The sequence below is a fragment of the Nymphaea colorata genome, chromosome 6 (assembly GCF_008831285.2).
Source record: "Nymphaea colorata isolate Beijing-Zhang1983 chromosome 6, ASM883128v2, whole genome shotgun sequence".
NCBI lineage: Eukaryota > Viridiplantae > Streptophyta > Magnoliopsida > Nymphaeales > Nymphaeaceae > Nymphaea > Nymphaea colorata.
In genome coordinates this window covers 5417290-5431168 of record NC_045143.1, presented here as the reverse complement: position 1 = coordinate 5431168, position 13879 = coordinate 5417290, and the positions used below count along the sequence as shown (strand labels likewise).

Below are 13879 nucleotides of genomic sequence, written 5' to 3'. Positions count from 1 at the left end.
TAGGGTTTTATGCTGTGATGCGGATTCTAAAACGACGATGGATCGGTTCCGAATGTGATATCTTGTGAAAATGTACGTGTTTGCAAACTCCGTTTAGGTGCCGGGAATTCCCTACCTATGTAAATTAATCATCAAACTTAGTTATGTTCTTTTTAACATCATTATTATCTTACATGATAACAGATCATATGTCAGTCCATTTTAGGTTTTACCACATCCAACTTAAGCAGATTTAAGCAAACATGTGAATTTTTAGTTCCAAACCATTTTCTCTTTTATTTGGCTTTAAAAGTTAAATATGTGAATTTTTTAGTCCCAAAGACATTACAGTCCAAACTCTCCCTCATAGCATAACGCAATACACACACACACACACACATACATATATATATAATTACAAATTATTGCAAACCCAAGTTGGAAATAAATATAAATCAGAATCCATGTCCCATTACCCGAGAACATAATACATATGCATGCTTTCTGTTAAGGGCAGTGTAAAAGACTATTTCCATGACCGTTTTAATACATGAGGAATACTTGATTCTGAATGCAAACACAAGAAACCGCAGATCGAATTATGGAACTAGTGAATGGGTAAACTGGTTAAAGAGCCATTACTAATACAACTCATATCATGACAAAGGGTCTAGATTAGCACGTCTAAAATGGAGAAAGAATGACAATCATCTCACTCTCAAACATTTCTAGCAATATACAATGGGGTTATCCGATATTGTAATCCCCATTGTGTGTGTGTTTGTATGTCGAAAAATAGAGAATTATCATTGTTTTTAGTGTGTGAATTGTATAACAGAGAATGTTCATCCGATAAAATTGGAACAAGGTGTTCACTGAATGTGCCGGATCTGCGATGTTGGTTATGTGCTTGGTAGAGGATTCGTCTTTTGAAACCTTCTTCCCTGCCGGATTGTCCATTGAATAATTTTATTAAAGAAGATATTTTCTGTTTTAAAATGTTTCTTGGCCATCGATTGCTCGGTTCTTCTCTAAGTGATCGGAATAATGAAATGCAGATCAGATTAATTTGGTTATTTAATGCTGTTAACCAATTGAATCGTTTGGATCATAGTCGCAGATCAGGTTTGATCGAACCAACTTCCAATATGACATCTATTTTTGAGGGCGTGTGATGTTAGTAGAGTCCTAAATTAATGTCAATTATATTATGTGCTTAAAATTTTTTGGTTGAAAAGTCCTAAAGATATCAAATATGTATTCAACTATTAAATTAAATTAAACTAAATTAAGCCAAACGACACGTTCACTTGTCATCTCCCCATATCGCCTGCATGTGATCTTAGTTTTATTTCAGTCACTATTCTTTGTTTATCATTCATTTTGAGTTCCATGGTGTTTGGATGCTGTCACGTCCAAGTCTTCGGATCAAATGAACGGTGAGGACGTGCATTCGTGATCTGATTGGGGTTGTGGAAAGCTCGGCCGCTCTTTGATCAATCAGTGTCTTAATACCATATATTATGCATGTACATTCATTATGTGATGTTCGTCTGATATATTATATCTTCTAGCAGTTATGTGGTTTGTGCAGACAAAAATTAATCAATGAATATTTATTCCTCCTAATTTCCTACTTCTGCACACAACTTAAATTGGTAGAAGATGGATTTCAAGGTTTTTAACTATGTAATTAACTTCCATAGGCCAATCTCGTACTGTAATTTGCATAAACGAACATCAAATATACACAAAAATTATTCTTTCTCTTCCTTCTGAGAAAGACGACGTCACATGTAAAAAAAAAAAAACCTTTGGTTTAAATGCAAAGGCTGATTTGCAGCAAATACTCAGTGACTGATCTTCTGTGGCCATCCATCGACTTGGCATCTTTCGCTCCCAGAAACGTGAGAAGATGGCAGGTTTCGTTTCGAACCATATGGAGGGGAAGGGGAAGTGAGGAGTCGGAGAATTCGGCCAACCATGGCCTACCACTCGATCTCCGGCGAGAAGTGGGCAAATAATCGCGGGAAATTGATCAACCACGTTCCGTCCCTCCCGGAGTCATAATATTCTTGTTCTGCACTGCTCCTGCCAGCTGAAGCTCGAACATCCAGAAACTGAAATATCGCTAGCTACAAGTTCTCAAGATTCTTGTTTGTTCTTTTCTAATAAACACGAACGAGATCAATATAAGAAAGCATACATTTTACTTGAGTTGAAACTGAAGTCAATGCATGGGATTAAAAGATTAATGTACCAAGATTATATTTCATTTCTTCTAGCATCAGGAGGATCTGCATTACGAGTTGGAACCAATATTGAGGAAAATTCAGCCATGTAGCTCCTGGTTTGAATGAGTTCAGTTTGAAATACACTCGCTTGATCAACTTAGTTGTACAACTGAATGAGTTAGACCCGCCAAGACACGAGTGAGCTAAAATTTAAGGAACAAGTCGTGTTTGTCGGAACTTGGCTTGTTGGCTCATGAGGAATACTAACAGTGGGAAGATAGAATTGCAAAGGCCGAAAGGGTCCAAGGGGAAACAAACTTCACGATACCTTCAATGGCTGGCTAACGCTCTTCTATTTGGCGTATACATGATATATTTCCGTCCATTCTTCTTCTTGAGTTGCTAAACCCTTCCCTTCTTCATTTCATTGCGCTTATTAATTGCAGGCGTATACTGCATGGCATTTCTTCATTTCCCACCTTTTTCCACTTATCTAAGAGACATTTTCCATCTGACCTGTCTTTTTCTCTTTATCTTTCTCTATGTGCTAGATGGCTAAATTTGTTATGTTTAGGTGGTCTGAGAGAGGTGAACCAAGTAATTTGACAAAGCAAACACGGAACACGGAGAAGCCCTTATTAGTGGCGGAGCCAGATGGAGTTTCTAGGTTAGTGGGTTGGGCTACTCGGGTATATACCCGAGTCTAAAGTGGCTTACTGAACCTAGGTTCAATTCCATCACATCAAAAGATCTCATATAGGCTGACATGGGTAGTGGCCCATAACAGTCACAGTCACACGGTAGCTCTGCTAATGACATCTGCATACATTCTTCTTGTAGGAGATACATAAAGGCCTAGTATAAGATGTCTTTCTATTTTCCATACAATATAAAATCCACCTCACAGTTGTAGAAACCATAGATCGGGAGGGAGCTATGAGAGCTAGGTTTCCCATTTCAGTGGCATCCCCTTCATGTCTTCTTTTGAATGTCTGTAAGATTCAAATGGTGAAGACATTAACCAATAATTTTAGCTTCTCTGACACTCATAATAATTCTATGACTCAAAAAGCATATGCACCTTAACCTGGAAGCTGTGTCACATGAACATGCCTAAAAAGCAAGTCACACTACTCGTCAAGAGAGCCTAGTAAAGTCATAAGCCATATGATCACTAGCCATATGACTGCATAAGGTATTCCCAGCCACTAATACTTTAAATTTGATACCGTCATCCAACTCTCTACAGATCGAGTATCAGAGCTATATATATATATATATATTAAAACAAGTGAAATTTTTTAAAGTTTACATGTAATTCTTTTTTTTTGTTGTTTGAGGCGGGTTAGGGCTTGGTTTGGAATTAAATTAAACTCGGCCATTATGGAGTTGTCATGCGTCACTTGTTATTGTTTTCCAAATATTTTTGTCAATTTTTTCTTATTTTAAATATTTACATGCATTTTTACATTTATAAAAAAAATGAATCTGCACAATGGCCAATTCGATTCCAAATCCAATTTTTCTAATCTAAGACTTTTTCCAAATTTAAATTTTGCCGAATCATAAAAATCTAAGACGGCAGTTTCCTGCGAATGTCTCAAATTGTTCCGAGTTTCAAAACTGAGAGTTAGGTGATATCGATCCTGCGATGCGCCAGATTTGGATCTTCAAGATTTGCCTAACTAAACCCGAACCCGGGCTAGACGGGTCTCAGAGAAAGCACGGCTGGAGGAGGACAGGACACGTCCCTTTCAATAATAATAATGTCAAAGTGATCCCTAGTCTCGCGGCCCGGATCTCGGTCCAATCACAGGAACAAATTTCGGGTTTGGGCCCTGCTCCAAAGGGGAGGGAGGTTTGGGGCCCACCTACTGCCGCCCATGTGGGGGAGTGGTCACCAGGGCTCGTGTTCCAGGACATGATGAGATCATTGAGCGGCAGGAGACAAAATGTCTCCGTTGTTCAAGAAGCGACGGAACATTGCAGATTACTTGTCGCCGTAGAAATAAATATGCACTTAGTAGAAATTTCATCCTTTTATTGATCTGTTATTTTTTTGTACTGTGTCCTGGGATTGTATATACGTTTAAAATGTACATGACATCTTTTTGTAGCCTTGTTCACAATAATATATAAAAGGACGCGATGCAAGAGTAAGTTGGTAACGTGTGCTTGGTAAGATTGTGATGAACTGGTCAAAAAAGTATTTGAAAACTCATTTTCACTAAATAAATATATCAATGCATGAAATATGATCAAAATAGAAAAATTTTAAATTGGATTTTAAAATGCTCGAAAGTTGACATGTGATACTCTTGAATCGACCATGTGAATCGGTTGTCTACCTATTTTGATTAAAATATGTTTTAATTTTCAATAGTATTTTAACCGCAGTTGGACTCTCGTATGAACTTATAGTTTCATATCAAAGATTGAAGCACGTTCATAACACAAACAACTACCATAATTCAATTGATCCATCTCACTACCCGCATTAAAAGCGGTTGTTCAACACATGGATAATGTGTTTGACACAGTATGATTTTTTGTTTGTAGCCCATTAATAAATGTATGAGTCAGTGTGGTTAATATGAAGCCATATCAGCCTATTTGACTTCTTGCAAATATGGTATAGGACCAGTATGAGTTTATATTTTCTATATTTTATGTTAAATAAGTTTAAAATGTATCAAATTATTTTTTATTGAAAAAAAAATTAGAGATATATTTCATTTTATTGTATCAAAAGATATATTTCATTTTATTATTTCGAAGAAAGTCGACCCAACCAATATCTTTTGAAAGTCGGGACTTATGACTCAAATTCAATATTACAAATAACATAAATTAAAATTCAAAACAAACATTCTTTCTGCTATGTTGTACTCCCCACGATTTCCAACGCTTTTCCGGTTTACTAGAACTAGAAATAGGTCAGAGTTTTAAACCGGTTCAGACACGCTTCGTCCGATGCGTAGCGTCAGACCGTGTCACCTTTATCATTGTCAAGTCCAAAATATATATATAGTTTTTTTTCTAAAATACGGCGTAATTTTATGAATTTTTTTTCTAAACTATTTTCACAATTTTATATTATTAGATAGATGGCAGAAAATTCCGCTCAGAAAATCATGAAAATTTAAAAAGTTGCGCTAAAAATAACGTTGAACCGGACATCTTCTTGTCTAATTCTGCATGTCCAAGCATGAGCCGCGATCATGGCACCATGGGCGAGTTGAGTGGAGCTCAAGGCTTCCATTAAAAGAAATTCTGCAATTGCACTACGAAAGTCCGACTGTGGGACTCATTTTTTTTCTCAAATTCTTGGTGCAGAAGTCATCCAGATGGTTCAAAACTTATGAAGTTACTTATGAATTTGAATAATCTAAAATACTTTAAATTGATTTAAAACTAGATAATATATATTAAAAAGCAATATCATACTTGCTAGCTATGCATCTCATTTGCAGAATATGCGCATCACTGATACGGGCCAACTTTAAGAGCATTGGGGGCTACCTGTTTTGTCAGTTTTGATCATGAATTTGAGCAATGTTGCAAACACATATGGTAGAAAATAGCCCAAATCTATACTAACAATACATGAGAAAAAGAAAATATACAGCCCATTCTTATTGCCGGTGATATGAATCTGATTTTAAGAATTCCGATACAATTGGGAATCGGATATTGATTAATACAACACCTTGATTTAAGGGATACAAAATTCTCATTAGCACAAGCCACAACTCGAGCAGTGCCAGATCGGTTGATTGGCACGACTCGGAATCCACATGCTGGCACATAGCCTTCTCTTTCTTTTTTGTTCTCCTTGATCATTTTCAGTTCTCTGTCAGCAGCAGTACCGTCGTTTAGTTGTATTATAAGTTTGGAGCTCCCTCAGCAAAAGGAGGAGAAGAAGAAGAAAACCAGAAGGAAGACGCAGACTGTCCCATTGCAGTACTCGTGCTTCAACCATTTGGTTTCGTTTCCTTCCTTCCTACTGAACTGCATTGCTCTTTGACTGTCTTCCAAGCTCGATATATAGATCCTCTTCGTTCGTCCTCCGTCTCGCCGGAAGACCGACGCAGCCATTCTCGTCCGAACCGCTCGGCTTGCCGGACCTCCGTTCGACGTGGACACTTCGTTTCGTTTGAGTGGCAGGCTGAAGATCATCAGAAGGAAGAACGAAGACGGAGGTCCAGACTCTTAATGGCCGGTCACTCTGAGAATTAGTTCCGACGTGGACACCGGAAGCCTTTGGCTCTTGATGTAAGCGAATGGAGGAGAAGGCCGGGAGGGACTAAGTTCTTGTTGTGATCAGAAGCAGTTAGAAGGCTTTCAAGGTTTTTAAAGGAGAACAGAGGAGGCAGGCGCTGTACGTTAGGGGGAAGGTCGGAGAAGAGAGCGGCCGCATGGCAGAAAGGGGAGCAGCAGCGTGGTGGAGGAACTCGAGGTGGGCAGCGTTCATGGCGTTAACCTGCATGTCGGCGCTGGTCTTGGCCACTTCGGCCGAGCGAAACCTGATGCTGCGTGATCGGAGGGCGGCGGCGAGGTCGAAGACGGAGATGGACGAACTGCAGAGGCTCATAAATTTTTTGAGGCAGCCCAATTTGTCGGATGTGTACCCACATGCTTGGCCGGCGAGTTCTCCATCTCTTCTTCATTTTTTTCTCCTTTTCTCTTCCTCCCAAAAACACGCTCAAGTTTTGATTGAATAACCTTTTATTTTGACGCATTTTAGTTACTCCATGAATATTTGAACATTTTCTTATAACTTTTCCTTTTAAATGAATTTACACATGGACAAAGGCATGACTTTGTTTTAGATATCTTCCCGGAAGAAATTGCACTCAAGAGACTTTGTAGTTTGCACTTAGCGGCATAAAACTTTAAAAGTTAGATGAGTTTATATCAATGAGGATCGAACTAACAATTGGCTTATCAAACAACCATCTTGATCCCCCCATCGCTACGTGCATAAATCTTGAGGACAAATGCTAAGCTCTTAAGTAGGGCTAGCACAAAAAGTTTTAGCTCCAAAAGTTAGTCGAATCACATGTGGTCTTGTCTGCCATATTGAAAGCCTCTACTGCACTCCAAGTTTGAAGTTTACAATCAATTATGAATCAGTCGTGTGAGCTTTCTAGCCACCCCAGACAAAGTGAATCCGCTGCTCTTTGCTCAATCTGTGCCCTTCAGTCAATTTTTTTTTTACTCTCATAAAGTAGAGGAAATAAACAGTGGCTTTTGTTTTTATCCCCGTAGTAAAACAAAAGAAAGCAAAAACGTCGAGGTCCCATGTGATGCTGTCATGTATTTGACAAGACTAAAGAAGGATTCACCTGTTCTTGGCAAGATCTTAGTTATCGTGTTAGCAAAGGGCCTCATTAGCCGGCTACATTACAAAGCAAGCATTTCTAGTACATATTATACATGCAAACGTTTTTGGGCATCAAGGGTTTTAACTTTTGGATCATTAATCTTATGATCAGGTCTATTATGGATCGTACATGTCCAACAATGTGAAGGTTGCACTGGGGACCCTAATTGGCTTCTTTGGAGCAGCATTTGGAAGTGTGGGAGGAGTTGGAGGAGGAGGCATTTTTGTTCCCATGCTTACCCTCATCATCGGATTCGACGCAAAGTCGTCTACCGCAATCTCGAAATGTAAGACCATATCTTTCTTTCTTTGTTTCTTTCCTTCCTTTTTTTTCACCTTTTAATTGGTAAATTTGCATTAGAGATTCACTGTAACCCTCGACCGCGTTTAACTTAAGGGCCCGTTTGGTAAATGGAATCATTTGTAATTGTTCCATGATAAAACATTTTTTTAAGTGTTTTGTAAATATTTTTTATTTTTCGACCATATTCATGAAACAGTTACATACTGTTCTGAATTGTTTACCTTCTCTCATTCACCTTGAAATAGATGTGGCACTGCAAGCGGGACCGGTCTGGGCCTGGGTCCAAATAGGGTACAAGGGGTACTCTGCCTAATACACGTACATATTGCCCACATTTGGATTTATGAAGGCCTTAGGCACTCCTGTAGTGTGGCCCCTCGGATATAGAAAGGCAAAAGTAGTACCAGACTGGACTAGAATTGGGTTCACCATAAATGAACGATTTTCATGTTTGATCTGTGATGTTGGTGCAAATCATCTGGCATCACAGACAGCAAGGGCTAGCCCAGTCAATGGTGAAGGTGATTCGTGGAAGTCGCCGAGTTGGAATGTCACATTTGAGACCGACAAACTTTAGTACCTTAATGTTGCAAGGACAAAGTTCCTACAATGCAAAATCATGCTGTTAAAGCGCTCAAATATTTGGGCTTCATGGTCCTAACAAATCGTGTTTGATTTATAAGCTAAACGAAAAAGATTAACAATATCACTTGAACGATAGTGAGAAAATAATGTGAAGGGTGCTAGTAAGGCAGTTCATGAGCTAAGTTCGAGCAGAGCTGATTCAGCTCGAACTCCGCTTGAGCTCAAGTAACTCAAGCTTGGTTCGAGCTCAGGCTCGACCCTTGGCTTGGTTAAGCTTGAGCCCAGATTTGGCTTGAGCTTAGCTGAATCTTTTTACTAAAAAATTCATTTTTCAACATGATTGAAGATTATTGGATCTGAACTCCAAACATAACCCTTGCTAGCAAGATGGAAAGCTGCTGGAACGATTTATTTTTATGATGGTTTTGTGATTTTAATATTCACTTTGCAAGCTTAGTCGAGTTTACACAAATCGAGCTCGCCTGGCTCGAACTCAAATTGTTCATTTTAAGAAAGTTTTCAACTTGTTCATTTTAAGAAAGTTTTTTCTTTGTTTTGCATCTCAAGTTCAAGTGAAATTTAACTAAGCAAGTTTGAGTTGAGATCAAGTTGGCTCGTCCCATTGAACACCCTTAGATGTCAAGTTAAATATGTCCGAATTATGCCTCAGCTATAGTGAAATTTTTGGTTGATGTGAACACCCTCAATCATGAAAAACTTAAACATTGTGGTTCACCATATCATGTGCAAATGCAATCCTTTATGCAGCGAACCGAAGGAGAGGACCCAAAGAAAATGTCAATTACTGAAGAACCTTTTCCATTAAATTATTAAGCTTTCTTGTTCAACTTGAGGAACAACTTTAACCTGGCATCTCTATTTAGCAGTTCTTAGGAAATTTATGGCCCTCAGCTCTTGAAGTAGAACAAAAAAATTTTAGACTGAAGGCGAAATTTTTTCCCTTCTTTAACACGAACTGAGTTAACTTCCGAGGAACGTCAACTCTGCTTACTGCTGCTACTTCCTTTTCTATGAATGAAATCTGTGCTTTCTTCTTCCTTGCAACGGTTACCGGCCATTAATGGCTGACACTTAGCAGCAGTCTTTATCTTTTCTACCACAGGTATGATAATGGGTGCAGCAGGATCGACTGTGTACTACAACCTGAAGCTTAGGCATCCGACGCTGCCACTGCCCATCATTGATTACGACCTGGCCCTGCTCTTTCAGCCGATGCTTATGCTTGGAATCAGCATAGGTGTCGCCTTCAATGTGGTGTTTGCAGAATGGATGGTTACTGTGCTGCTGATTTTCATTTTCATGGGTAATGAATAAATCCTTCATTGAGGTCATGCTCTTTTCTCAAGTTGGGCATAGTTGGAATAGGAGCTAATTTATTGAATGTGGCCACCCTGATTGTGCATTCATTCAGTCACCTCAACGAAAGCTTTCCGCAAAGGCGTTGAAACCTGGAAGAAAGAAACCAAAATGAAAAAGGTATGTCCTTCAGTTGACAAAAATGTAGCAATCAATGTTTGCTTTCAGTGGGGTTTCGAGATCTGTTCATGATCTAAAATCGACTGATATTGTCTGGTTTCAGCTTGCCAGGGCTACTAAAGAAAATGGTACGTTGGTCGCAGTTTTCTTTCATTCAATTTGCAATTTTCCAGTTCTCATAAAAGATTCACGATCATGCATTGCCATTCAAAGCAGATTATACGGATGGATTCAAGATTTAGTTAGTGAAAATCAGTCTCTAAATAACTAGAGTTAGACCTTTTTTCAACACTCAGAAGTGGGTTCTCAGGCTAAAATTTTTGTAGAAACAAGAAAATGCGCATTTTTTCCTAAAACATATGCAACTTAAGAATCAACTCACATGAACACCGACCACCTGAATTATTCTGTTGACTCTGTTCTTCTAATGTTATATAGCGATTGGTTCCGGAAAGTAGTAGGAGGATAGGGGTGTAAGTTGTTTGGGAGGGCAAATCAACTAGATATCACCACGCATTTACTTCTGATGGTCTAACTCTACCTCTAGACATTTATATTTTTCAAACCAACTTTCAGAAGGGGAGAAACTGGAGTCTGGTGGCAATGGCATGAAGACAGAGGGCAAAGATTCTGGAGATGAAAGTGTAAGTCCTCATTTTTTATGACCTTCACAAATTCTCATGAGGCGGCTAACTTCCACTGACTTTGACTTTGACCATGCAGCTTCCTTTACTAGAGAATGTCTACTGGAAGGAGCTTCTCATTCTTATCTTTGTGTGGATCGCATTTCTTAGCTTTCAGATTTCAAAGGTTAGTCATCATTAAGGCAGACTCTGTTTATCCCTATAAAAAAGATGTACATGACATACAGTGAACTAATCTTCCTGCTCACTTTTCTGTCGGCCTGTGCAGAATTACACAAGAACCTGCTCAACCTTATATTGGGTTTTGAACTTTCTTCAGGTTGAGTACCTGCAGGCGTTAATTACTTCATTATTGTTTATTTTCGTTTGAGTGTGTAAGAGAGGATTGAGTAATGGTGGATGCTCTCAGATCCCCGTTGCTGTTGGCACGACGTTCTTTCAAGCTGTTAACTTGTACAAAGGAAGGAGGACGATTGCTTCCAAGGGTGAGGAAGCTACAGACTGGAAGACCCATCAGCTGGTCCTGCATTGCTGTTTTGGCACTCTGGCTGGTATAGTAGGTGGCCTTCTTGGCTTGGGAGGAGGATTCATCTTAGTTCCTCTGTTTCTAGAGCTGGGCATTCCTCCTCAGGTATCTTATTAAATGTAAATATTTTTTCCTTTTATGTAGCAAATTCTCCCTATACAAATAAATAGGCCAACTTTCGTTACGCATCTGTCATCCTGCATTTATTCGAAGCCTTTATATACCCTCATTAAATATTAAAAATCATCTCTTGACAGGTTGCAAGCGCTACAGCTACTTTTGTCATGACATTCTCCTCATCCATGTCCGTTGTGGAGTACTATCTTCTGAATCGAATTCCTGTCCCGTATGGTACGAAAAACAGAGCATTCTCTATATTGTTCTTGCAGGTCTGGAAACTGGTATAGACTGAAGCATCATTTCTCTTTGTTCCATGGCAGCATTGTACTTCATTGCTGTAGCTACGGCAGCTGCATTTGTGGGGCAACATGTTGTGAGAAAGTTGATTATCGTTTTGGGGAGAGCATCAATTATTATCTTCATTTTGGCCTCCACAATTTTTGTTAGTGCAATCTCATTAGGTAAGAGCCCAATCCCATTATCTATGGAACCATTGGACGGCCCCTGAACATGCTTTTCCATGCATGATCAACATCTCCTTACTTCTGTTATGGAAACAGAGATCCTTGGTTTGTTATAAAAAATGGTAAGAATTAATTAAATTCTATGATCAATATTTCCCAATTTCCCTCCATGGAAAAAAAGATGCTTGATTTGTATTATGGTGGGAATTTTAAATTTAATGTGTCTTCGCCTACATTCCAAGCAATAAACTGCTGTGGCAAGTTGGCACCAATTACCATTCTCTTGCCAGACTGAGGCGTTCGAAATAATTAAATGAGACTTATAATTCTTATTTTGAACTGATTAGTTGATTTTTGAACCTGGGCAGGCTTTGTACCCAGAAATTTCATGACTTTTCAGCAGTTAATTGAATTGTCAGAATTGATACCATTTTCCTAATATTAATGCCTCTGTTCTGTCTCTTTTTCTTTCAATCTGTGAACTAATAACCTTACTCATCTCTGAGGGGTGCATCTTTGTAACTTCTCGTGTCAGCACTTTTATGCAAAGGGATTCTGCATGTATAACAACTTGAGTTGATTTCGTCTTGAAAATTTACTTTCTTAATTGAACTTATAGTTTTTTAGTTTACTCACTCTATTGCTGCTCCTTCTGATCGCAGTTTGTCTATCTTGAATCTCTCCTTTCTTGTCATAGTTGTCAATATATTTACAGTCCATTCGCTTTTCGTGCAAAATTTATGTTCACAGGTGGAGTTGGCATATCAAATATGATCCACAAGATCGAAAAGCACGAGTACATGGGATTTGAGAACTTGTGCTCAGACAGTGGTTAGCTGCAAGAATGCCAAAGGAGAAACTGAAACACCTCCTTCACACGGACTCTCACCATCTTTCATTTCTGCTCTCCTTCTGGCGGTTCTGCGGTAAATTTATCGGTTGGAAATGATGGTGAAAAGTTGGTCGTGGTTTGGCCACAAAATTTTTGGCTGACTTTGTTTATTTGTCAATGGCTTGAAGGACTTTCTTTCCTTGGTGCAGTTCATCATCTGTCACCAGCTTGAATTGAACAAAAGGTGAAAAGAAAAACAAATTTCACCTTTGAAGTTCCTGTTTATATTGCAAAAGCAAGTGAAGAACAGTAAACTGTTTGATTCAGTAAATGATGGCACTCAAAAAAAACATGGATCAGTTGAACATAGCATGAGTTGGTCTGCTCTCTCAACCTTATGCCTTGACAAGAGAAAGAGAGAGAGAGAGTAACAGGAAATTTGACTATGGCTTTTGTTTCTAAAGAGCATGGATAGCCTGGGTCCTTTTTCAACACATTTTCTGGCATTATATATATACCTGGTGACTTTTGTATTTCTATATACAAAATCATATGGAAGGTCATGGGGGAACGAGTTGTTGATAACGAAGAGATACTGCAAAGTTGCACGGTCTCAAAAGAGTCAGATTCATAATCCTTATTTTTCTGGTCCACAAAGAAAGCTAGAAGGTTTTGACTCGGGGCATAGAAAAATATTGCTCCACCAGCCAATTTTGAATTGTGGGGAAAGGAAGAGACTTAGTTTTCCTTTGGTCCAACACATAGCAAGTCCAAAATTACAACTATTAATACTTTAATCAAAAGAGGTTCATGGTCTAAGGGCTTATAAATTGGTTAGGTGCATCTAGCCTAAAGCTATGTCACACAGTACGGGTACATGTGATGTGGTCAAGTACACGTCTCGTTACGTGGATACGGTGACACGGGTACATGTGTATGATTCTATTTTAAAACTTAAAAATTTAACTTTCAAATTTAATTATTACTTTAATTTTGATTTTTTTCTTCTTTTTATTTCCCTTCTACCTAGCTTCTATATTTTTTCCTCCATTTTCTTTAATTTTGAGAACTTTTGTGAATTATTATATATATGTATATGTATACTTATATATTTATATTCATATATATGCTCTGGCATACCCTCATATCCATAATTTTCAAAAGTAGTTTCCCTACCCATACTCGTACCGCCCTAGTACCCGCACCCATATGACATGGGTCTAAAGTTGAATCTGTCAATGAAATTAGTGTGGACGAATGCAGTCAAGGGATTAAATTGCTTGCAGCTCAGTTCAGTTCTGCCTACTC

General features: G+C 38.6%; 1 protein-coding gene across 2 annotated transcripts; it reads left to right on the top strand.

The window, feature by feature from the left end:
* The first annotated feature begins 6062 nt into the window (after nt 1-6062).
* LOC116255663 (sulfite exporter TauE/SafE family protein 3-like) lies at nt 6063-12943 on the top strand. Of its 2 annotated transcripts, none has more exons than XM_031631553.2 (12): nt 6063-6859; nt 7712-7886; nt 9591-9812; nt 9921-9985; nt 10089-10113; nt 10562-10629; nt 10709-10795; nt 10898-10948; nt 11039-11260; nt 11413-11506; nt 11596-11736; nt 12490-12943. In XM_031631553.2, the coding sequence occupies exons 1-12, from the start codon at nt 6632-6634 to the stop codon at nt 12573-12575; spliced, it is 1464 nt and encodes a 487-aa protein (XP_031487413.1). In that variant the 5' UTR covers nt 6063-6631; the 3' UTR covers nt 12576-12943. The 2 variants fall into 2 exon arrangements, with proteins under 2 accessions (XP_031487413.1, XP_031487415.1); XM_031631555.2 differs by having other exon boundaries at nt 6065-6859; nt 9612-9812.
* The last annotated feature ends 936 nt before the right edge of the window (nt 12944-13879 follow it).